Raw genomic sequence first — 9,728 nt, 5'->3', positions numbered from 1 at the left:
GAGCAAATGCTGACTTTGAGATTCTGTGCTGAGAGATATACATAGACCCACTAGGACCCCATAGGTGCCCTCTTGGTTTTGTTTTTGTTATTTCTTCATCACCTTCAGAAAGTTTTCACCTGTTTATTTTATTCATTTTTGTTATGCTTGGATTCCTTGCACATGGTTGATGTTCTATAACTTGAAGGAAGCATCCAGCTGCCGCCTCCCCCGCCTTTTTTTGTTTTTGGCTGATTATTTTGGAGAGGGAATCTCATGGATTTTTCTGTGCAGGCTGGCCATAGTGCCACTTCCAGCTTGTTCTGAGTAGTTCATTGGAAATAAAGAGCCTCACCAACTTTTCAGTCCAGGCTGCCTTTTAACTATGATCCCCATATCTCAGCCTCCTGAATAGCTAGGATTATAGGTGTGAGCCACCAGCTCAGACACTAGTAGGTTTTTACAGGGATTCTTAGTAATCTCATCTCTGGCATAGAATTGCGATAACTTTCACATCCCTTAAATTTGTATAATCTGAAGGCTTTTAGTTCACAGTTGGGCAAACGTCACCACCGATTTTAGAACCTTACAAAGAGACCTTGTTTGTGCTAACATTCAACTCATTCTTGGCCCTCATCTATTTTGTCTGTGGGCTCATCTATTCTGGACATTTCCTGTACAGGAGACCCTTTGAATCTGACCTCTTTCAATCAATGTTTTTCAGGTTAATCTGTGTTGTAGAATGCATCAGAATGTCATTCCACAGTATAATAGAAATAATCCACATTATTTTTCAGCCATTGATCCATTGATAAACATGTAGGCTATTTCCACTTTTTGTGCTGCTGTATGAAATAGGGCCCTGGGGCAGCCAGTAGAGGACCAGCTGGCCCTGTCTGAAGCAGATGTGGGTTTTAGAGGGTTCTTCCTAGACGTGGGTGGTGCTGACCTTGGGCCATGTCTGGGATCTCATCACAATGGAGGTGGGGGACTTGAGCAGTGTAGAGGGTTGGACAGAGACCTGTCACGTCTTGTCACTTCCCTCCTAACCTGCCCTAGTCCTCAGTCTAATTTTCAACTCCTGAAGGTGATTGTTCCCCTCCCTGGTGTTTTCCTTTTTTGGTGCTAAGTCAAGGAAATGCCTGTTTTCTAGAAGTAGAATGAATTTTGGGGGGGATGCTATTCCTTTTATGCCTCAGGTGAGCGATCAGGGTAGAGTTTGGAGGTGGAGTTTGATAGTGATTACACAAATTCATACACAGGGTAAAATCCATTCGCCACCATGGAATCTCCGCAGATAACTTGTGTTCTTCAAAGGGAGCCAAGTTGGCACAATGGTCTTTGTTGCAGGCAGCACTATTATTTCCATTGGCCTGTGGTCCACAACTTTGCCATTTTACCCCCACTCTTGTTTTGAATGGAGCCAGACACAAACAGAGGGAAGAGGGGGAGTTTCTCATTTTTTCTTTCCCTCCCAAGTCTGCCACCATGCAAAATGAATATCAGATGGCCACTGGCTGGAGATGCAGGGGGTGTGTAGAGGGTGTTGTTGCTAAGGCTCCTCGCAGTGCATCTAATATCTAGTACACATCTAATTTCTAGTGCACACCTAATATCTAGTACCAGGGATACTGGGAGCTAGTCAGAGGCATTTTTCTTGGCCAGGGTAGAATATTCCACACCTAAACATTAACATATTCCTTTCCACCGTTACCCGTATTCCCTTCTGGCTCGCCAGTTTCCCCCACTCTCCCTTTATTGCAGGGAAGAGAGAGACTGGGCTTCCCACCCTAGTCATTTCATTCTCCTGCTATATTTTTCATGCTATTGGTACTCAACAGCTGGCATTCCAACCCACATCCTAGAGACAGAGCCCTTTTCTTTTTGGAAGTCATCTGTAAGAACAATGGCTTTGTTTAAAAAAAAAAATGTACACAGGATAAATGATTGTGCTTATGAGCCTCCCTCCCCTCAGCTTGAAGGGCTTCCGATAGGAAGGTCACAGCCGGGCAAAGCTCCCTTTGTGTTGCTCCAGCCACTGGTCTAGGGTCCGGGCCTTGGGGTTGAGTTTCAGGGTCAGCTCGATGTTGCGGTCAGGTTTCAAGGCATAGAAACGGAACATGTTGGCGAGGTCACGTGCTCCAGGGAAGCCACGCTTCTCGTAGTCCTCAGGAGTTGTCTAGAAGCAGAAAAGCCACCTTGGTTGCTGTTACTCCATCATGTCTCCAATGTGGGGAGAAGCTGATGGGCTCAGACCTTTTCCACCCTACCCCCAGCCATCATTGATTTTATGCTGCAGTCAAGTGAAAACTTTGTACAAGGGGCTGGGAGTTTGACCTACTGGTAGAGTGCTTGCCTAGCATGCACGAAGACCCAGGTTCAATTCCTCAGTACCACATACATAGAAAAAATCCAGAAGTAGAGCTCTACCCTTGACAAAGTCCCAGGACAGTGCTCAGGCCCTGAGCTCAAGCCCAGGACTGGCAAAAAACAACAACAAAAACAAAACAAAAACAACTTTGTACTAGACAGATAAATAGGTTTGGAAGCCAGAATCCGATCCTATCCCTTGATATTAGTTAGTTTAGACTCTTCTTTCAAAATCATAAACTGAAAGCCTTACCCAACAGAAATATGCAACATCACTTTTTAGCGCAAAGGCTGCAACTATTGCCTTTCCTTACTGAACTGAATCTTCAAATCTTCATAACCATGACCTAAGCCCCCCTCTTTTCTGTTTTTGTTTAAGTAACATGACTACATAGTATCCATTTCCTACCAAGTTTCCTTTAAAGAACTAAGAAAGCTCTAACACAAAGTACCATTTCAATCTTCAACTACCCATGGGAATGGACCGTATATACCCATTTACAACTCAGGAAGGGAGGCCAGGGCCTGTCCATGCCCACACAATGGCTAGAACTGGGCATGAATCTAGAAGTTCCCTCTGTGGCTCTGCTAAGGTCTGAGTGGGAGCCCCAACAAACTTGGTCTTTTTCAGTTTCTTAAATGAGTAGGCAAATAAGGCACTCAGGGGTCTGCCCAAGGGACAGCAGGAAAAGGAGAGGATAGGGGAGCCTCCTGAATATCCATTCAGGCCCAGTGAATACCTAGGTCGGGTCTTTTCCAGCTGGGATTGCTGTCCATTCTTCAAGAAATTTCTCTCCCCCACTTTGGTCAGAACATCTAAGCCGGTAATTTCACTCTGCCTACACTTAGCTCCTAGAAACAGCATGACACCCATATTTACCCTGATTTGATATTTAGATCTGCCTTTCCTACAGCCCCCAAAGGTTCCTTTGGGATTCAGGTGGCCCTGCCTGGCAGGGCCTGGAACACAGGCCCAGGGAGGGGACAGCCCACCTTGGCATGGTGTACAATCTTGCCGGTGTGCCTGCTGAGCAGTGCGGCGTACTCCTCGGCAGTATGCCTGCAGGTGCTGAGCCCAATGGTCTGCCCCACATATTCTTCTGGCTTCTTCAGTAGGCTAAGTACCACAGGACCCAGGTCACTCACAGCCATGCCATCTATGGGTATGTCACCCATGGGTAGGTCTGTGGGGACAGAGAGATGTGCTAGCAGTGACAAAACACCTTTGTGGAGGCTGGGACTAGTTTTCCCAGCAGTCAGTCTTCCAAAAACCTGAATCCATCATCCTGGTCAATGTCCAGGTATGATGATGATAGCATGTTAGTCTTCCTTGCTCAGAAACAGGGATGTGTCCAGATCACCCAGGAGCCCAACACAGGGACATAAATTCCTGGAAATAGTTCTACAAACTATAAAGGGCCATGCCAGAGGCCTCCTAGTGGTTCCAGATTCTACTTACCATGTGGGCAGGGCTCCTCCAGTTCTCTGCCATCACATGAGGGTGAGTGGAATTCTGACAGAGGATAAGTTCATAGGAATTGCCCAGACTCACACCTAATGTGAGAGAGCCGGGCCTGCACCCAGAACTATCTGATGACATCCACCTGCAGCTGAGAACTGTGAGGAAGGGAGGAAACCCACCCAACAAGTAGCTCTGTCCATCAGGGGCTCGCTGGGGCAGGAAGTAGGAGAGGAGGTTCTCAAAATAGCAGGGCAGCCGCACACTGGTCATGGGAACACCGATGTCTCGGAAGTATTCCTCGACTTCCCCTTTGCCATCAAAGTGGCCTGCAGCCAACCGCCCAGCTGTCAGCTTCCTAATGTTCTCCAGGCCGCTGTAGACTACATAGTGGAGGCCTAGGCGCTTGGCCAGATCTGCCAGCAGCTTTCCCTGGTGGACAGAAGAAATCACAAGACTAAGACCCCATTGATCTTACTCAATGACATGCCTTGCTGTTAAGATTATGTGGCAGGGGGGCCAGGAGTTTGGCCTAGTGGTTAAAGTGCTTGCCTAGCATGCATGGAGACCCGGGTTCGATTCCTCGGTACCACATACATAGAAAAAAGCCGGAAGTGGTGCTGAGGCTGAAGTGGTAGAGCTCTAGCCTTGAGAAAGTCCAAGGACAGTGCTCAGGCCCTGAGCTTAAGCCCAGGACTGGCAAAAAAAAAAAAAAAAGATTATGTGGCAGGGCTGGTAGTTTGGCCTAGTGGTAGAATGCTTGCCTAGCATGCATGAAGACCTGGGTTCGATTCTTCAGTACCATATACACAGAATAAAAAAGTCAGAGTGGTGCTGTAGCTCAAGTAATAGAGCTCTAGCCTTGAGATAACCCAAGGACAGTACTCAGGCCCTGAGCCCAAACCCAGGACTGGCCAAAACCAAAAAAGGTTGTATGGCAATCTCCAAAAGAAATCGGTGAAACCTAAGGATCTTTTATTTTTATCTGTTGTAGGGCTTGAACTCAGCCTGGATGTTGTCCCTGAGCCTAATTGTGCTCAAGGCTAGTGCTCTTACCACTTGAGCCACAGCCCACTTCAGGTTTTCTGGTGGTTAATTAGAGAGAAGTTTTACCATCTTTCTGGCCTGGGCTGGCTTTGAACTGTGATCCTCAGATCTCAGCCTCCTGAGTAAGGATCTTTTATTTTGAGAGAAGATCATTGTAGATGTTACTAAGGATCTTGAGATGAGATCATCCTAGATTAACCAATGATGCCCTAAATCCAATGCAGTGACTCCTCCCTATAATTCGATGTGCTATGCAGAACTGCAGTTTGAAGCTAGTCTGGGCAGATAAATAAAGCAAAAAGAATTGGAGGAAGGCAGGGAGTTTGGCTTAGTGGTAGAGTGTATGAAGACTTGGGTTTGATTCCTTGGTACCATGTACATAGAAAAAGCCAGAAGTGCTAATGTGGCTCAAGTGGTAGAGTGCTGATCTTGAGTAAAAGAAGCTCAGACAGTGCCAAGGCTCTGAAGTCAAGCCCCAGGACTGGCTGAAAAGAAAAGAAAAAACTGGCTGCAGTGTTTGATGCCTAGCTACCTGGAAGAAGGAGATCAGAGGATCTCAGTACAAGACTAGCCTGGGCAAAAAAAAGGTTCATGAGACTCTGTCTTGACCAGTGACTGGGTTTGGGTAGTGCATACTTGTCCTAAGCTATAGGGTAAACACGACTGTACTGCAGGGCACACCTGCACAAATAGGATGAAAGCTGGGTATAAAGCAAGACCCTAACTCGAAAACACCGAATGCAAAAAAGGGAAGAAGAGGACACACAAAGAGAAGACCATATGAAGAGAGGCAGAGGCTACAGTGATATACAATCACAGCCAAGGAAGGCCTGGAGCTACTGAACGTGGTAAGGAAAGATTTTTTCCCCCTAGGACTTTTGGCAGGAACATGAATGTGCTGTGATTTTTAAACCATACAGGTATGGTCATCTGGCACAGTAGATCCTGGAAGCTTTTAGGTTCCCAAGGATTACAATGAGATTTGGTTGAGTGCCCACAGCTCACACCTGTAATCCTAGCAACTCAGGAGGATCTGAGAATCACGACTTGAAGCCAGCCTGAAAAGGCAAATCTATAAGATTCCTATCCAACTAGCCACCAAACTGCTTCAAGTGGAGATATGGCTCAAGTAGTACTGCACCAGCCTTAAGTTAAAAAGCTAAGGGAGAGTGCCTAGATCCTGCAGTCAAGCCCCAGTATTGGCATGCACACATGCACTATTTGCTTCAACTAGAGACCATCTGCTAGAGGGTGTCAATGGCTCCAGAAGAGGAAGGCCTGTAGTGCTTGACTCCTTAGCAAAGCAGACCAGCTAGGGCCAAAGGACTCCCCTCCCATCTCCCCTCACCTGCTTGACCTCCAGTTCCTGGCTGCAGTTTTCCCAGTAGTTGGTCACGATGAAGGTGGCATGAGCCCCGGTCAGAGCCAGCTCCATGCTGGCCTCATCACTCTGGTCTCCCTGTACTACTTCTGCACCTTGCCTCTTCAGCTCTTTCGCTGCCTTTTGCTCAGAGTCCCGGGTGACTACTCGAACCCTGAATGTGCCATCTTCCAGGAGTGTGCGGGCCACTGAGCCCCCTTGGGCACCTGTGAAGAGTCAGGAAAACATCCACCATCAAACTGATGAGATCCTGAGATGGCAGAGCCCCCAAAGGACTGCTGTACCACAGCAAGGAACACCCAGCAAACCTTTTAGCCTAATGAACTTTTAAATGTCAAGTATATTCACTTAGCATAATATTTACTTTTCAGTCCCGAAGATAGAACCTATGATCTATAGAATACTAGACAAGTGCTCGACCACTGAATCACATCCCCAGCTTAACAACCTCAACACCCTTTAGTTGGGGTTGTTTCATGTGGCATGGCTTCCATTTGAAATTAGGCTAGTCTCGAACTCTATCAATCTTCCTACTTCAGCCTCCTGAGTGATCAGGAGTATGAAGCCCTGGGTTCCATACCAGAAAAAAAAGTTTAAAAAGCATACAAGCAAGCAGGCTTGTAATTGTAGCTACTCAGAAAGATGAGAGCTGAGAATTAGGTACGGAGCCAGGAAGAGCAGACAATCCAAAACTCCACCCAACTATAAAAGAGCTGTAAGTGAAGGCATGGCACCAGCCTAGGAAGAAAGTTTACCAAGGGACAAGGCCCTAAGATCAAGCCTCCAACACCAGGCCTTAAAAAAAAAAAAGTAATTGTAAGGATGAAAAATAATTACCCCCAGACTCAAAATTATTCCCCTTCCACTAGGCAGAATAGAAACTCAGCTTGACTCAAAGATGAGTTTCAAACCCAGAGGATACTTAAAAAGGAAAGAACAGTTAATAAGTCACCTTATCTGAAAGGAACCTCTGGACCACAATTAACAGTTGTTTGTGGTTTTCACAACTTGCTTAGCAACTGTTTGTGATTTCTGCCTTTTTTTTTTTTTTTTGGCCAGTCCTGGGCTTGAGCTCAGAGCCTGAGCACTGTCCTTGGATTTTCTCAAGGCTAGCACTCTACCACTTGAGCCTCAGCACCACTTCTGGCTTTTTGCTATGTATGTGGGGTACAGAGGTTAAATCCACAGTGTAAAACCTGACTGTCAACTCCTCCCAGCCTCCTTGTGTGTAAAACCTGTCAACTCCTCCCAGCCTCCTTGCCTGGCTCGTATCCCGCAACAAAACCTTGCTGTTGCATTTCAGACGCCTCGATCTCGGTGGTCTTCTTTGGGGAACCCCTCCTCTGGGCACACAGTAATAAATTGTTGTGCAACTACTAATTTTAATTTTTTTTTTGCCAGTCCTGGGGGTAGAACTGTGAGCCTGAGCACCATCCTTGGGTATTCCTAAGGCTAGCACTACTCTACCATTTGAACTACGGCACTACTTGTGGATTTTTCTGTGTATGTGGTACCGAGGAATCAAACCCAGTGCTTAAAGCATGCTAGGCAAGCACTGTATCCTTAGGCAACACTCAGAAAGACTTTTTTTTTTTGCCAGTTGTGGAGCTTGAATTCAGGGCCTGAGCACTGTCCTTGGACTTTTTTCAAGGCTAGGGCTCTACCCTTGAGCCATAGCACCACTTCCAGCTTTTTTTTTTTCCTATGTATGTGGTGCGGAGGAATCTAACCGGGTCTTCCTGCATGCTAGGCAAGCACTCCACTACTAGGCCAAACTCCTGGCCCCAAAGACAATTTTTTAAAAAACACCATTTAAAAAAATCACCCAAGAGGCTCGGGTTCAATTCCTCAGTACCACATACATAGAAAAAAGCCAGAAGTGGTGCTGAGGCTCCAGTGGTAGAGCTTTAGTCTTGAGAAAGCCCAAGGACAGTACTCAGGCCCTGAGCTCAAGCCCAGGACTAGGGAAGAAAAAAAAAAAATCGCCCAAGGGTGTATAGCTTAGTGAAAGAACTTGGGTTTATAAGTGCTGGACTTGACCCTCAGCACAGAAAAAGAAAAAAAACCAACAATATATGTATATTTATTTATATATTAGATATACGCATACGTACAAAAGGAAAAGTGGGGTGGCAAAATAGTTTCTACTGGTAGAGTACCCCCAGAAACTCGGTAACTGATGGTAGAGGGGTGTAGAAAAATGTCCCTTGGTATCCTGTACACTTAACCCAGGCAGGAGCAGCTCCTGACTCGCGCAGGCCTGGCCCGCCAACTCACCTGTGGCTCCAAAAACCACGACCAGTTTCTTGTCCGCCATGAAGGGCTCCAGACGAGGGGATTGGTCCCTAGGCCTGGGATTGCGGGATGGCAGGAACGGAAATAGACTAAAGGATCCAGAGACGCCGCGTGCGTGCGCACCTAGGAAAAGCGGGCTGGTGGTGGCGGCCCCGTCCCCTTCCTTCTCCATCGGGTCCAATCAGCGGGCGAGATCTCCCTCTTTTCCCCGCCCCCCACAGCTGGCCAATTGGAAACGCCCACTGGGAGAGGACCAGGCTAGGGACCCCGGTGAACTCCGCACCCCCAGCCTGCAGCAGAGTCCACTGCCGAGGGGTACTTCGGCCCTGCGTGAGCCGTGTGACTGGCTCAAGCTCCAAACTAGCCTGGCAGAGCCCCTGTAGACCGTGTGGTACTGGAGACCCCCCTTAGATCGCGGCTCCTAGACGCCCGTGGTCTTCGTCTTGACTATGGTTCTGCATGCTGCAGACTGTCCCCTCACCACATACTGGCCCAGATGGTTTGTTCGGATCCTGGTCGGATGCAAGCGTGTTTGCGCAAGCCTGAAAAAAAAGCTTGCAAATCACCTCTTCCTCTAGAGCACGTGTCTGGGAGTCTGCCCAGACTGAGGCTTGACAAAACAAACAAAAAAGGGAACAAAACAGAACAAAACCCGGCCTCCCTGACTTTTCTCTCGTACCAGAAACCCCCAGAGGCCTGTCTGTCGCTGTGCTTGAGTATACATGACTCACGTATACAGTTGTCACGACTTGCACTGATTACAGTTCTTTATCACGACCGTAGATGTTGTGTTTGATCGAATTTCTGAAATGACAGTTCCCATTGCTGTTGGCTTAAGAGCATTTATTTTTGTCCCCCCTCATTTGTATCAAGATCCCTGCCCAAGGTCATCGTTTGCGGGGCGTCTGTTTTGCTGCCATTGCTGATACCTAGCACCAGAAATAGTGTCTGGGACAAGGCAGGCATTGAACAGCTTGGCACTGCACGACGTCCGAAAACTGCTGCTGTTTTATTTATAATTTAGCCTTTGAGATATCCCACAAGATTACAGGGTTTTGTTTTCCCGCTGCTACGGAAGAAACCCATGGCCCCACCCCGGCAAGGCGAGAGTCCAGACAGAGCTAAACAACTTCAGTCCTGGGGGGGGCGTTTTTTGTGCCTCCTTCCTCTCCTAGGGGGCGTGGCGTGTGGTTTGGG

At 47.4% G+C, this 9,728-nt stretch overlaps 1 protein-coding gene across 1 annotated transcript; it reads right to left on the bottom strand.

The window, feature by feature from the left end:
* Nucleotides 1-1,870: 1,870 nt before the first annotated feature.
* Nmral1 (NmrA like redox sensor 1) lies at nt 1,871-8,747 on the bottom strand. Its single transcript, XM_090324879.1, has 5 exons — nt 8,514-8,747; nt 6,204-6,442; nt 3,991-4,240; nt 3,343-3,533; nt 1,871-2,158 (listed from the first exon to the last, which is right to left on the bottom strand). Exons 1-5 carry the CDS (start codon nt 8,701-8,703, stop codon nt 1,979-1,981), a joined length of 1,050 nt encoding a protein of 349 aa, XP_090181005.1. The 5' UTR covers nt 8,704-8,747; the 3' UTR covers nt 1,871-1,978.
* Between the last annotated feature and the right edge of the window lie 981 nt (nt 8,748-9,728).

The sequence above is a fragment of the Megascapheus bottae genome, chromosome 36 (genome assembly GCF_031878675.1).
Source record: "Megascapheus bottae isolate mThoBot1 chromosome 36, mThoBot2.hap1, whole genome shotgun sequence".
Taxonomy (NCBI): Eukaryota; Metazoa; Chordata; class Mammalia; order Rodentia; family Geomyidae; genus Megascapheus; species Megascapheus bottae.
The sequence above is the reverse complement of the archived record's forward strand: the minus strand, read 5'-3'. Positions and strand labels throughout refer to the sequence as shown.

What these genes read in the sequence shown, in the direction of transcription:
- Nmral1 (XM_090324879.1), bottom strand. Translation starts at nt 8,703, where the DNA reads ATGGAGAAGGAAGGGGACGGGGCCGCCACCACCAGCCCGCTTTTCCTA. An exon ending in AGGAACTGGAGGTCAAGCAG is followed by an intron (nt 4,241 to 6,203) that starts GTGAGGGGAGAT and finishes TCTGTCCACCAG; the next exon opens with GGAAAGCTGCTGGCAGATCT. An exon ending in AGATTGTACACCATGCCAAG is followed by an intron (nt 2,159 to 3,342) that starts GTGGGCTGTCCC and finishes TTCTGCTTCTAG; the next exon opens with ACAACTCCTGAGGACTACGA.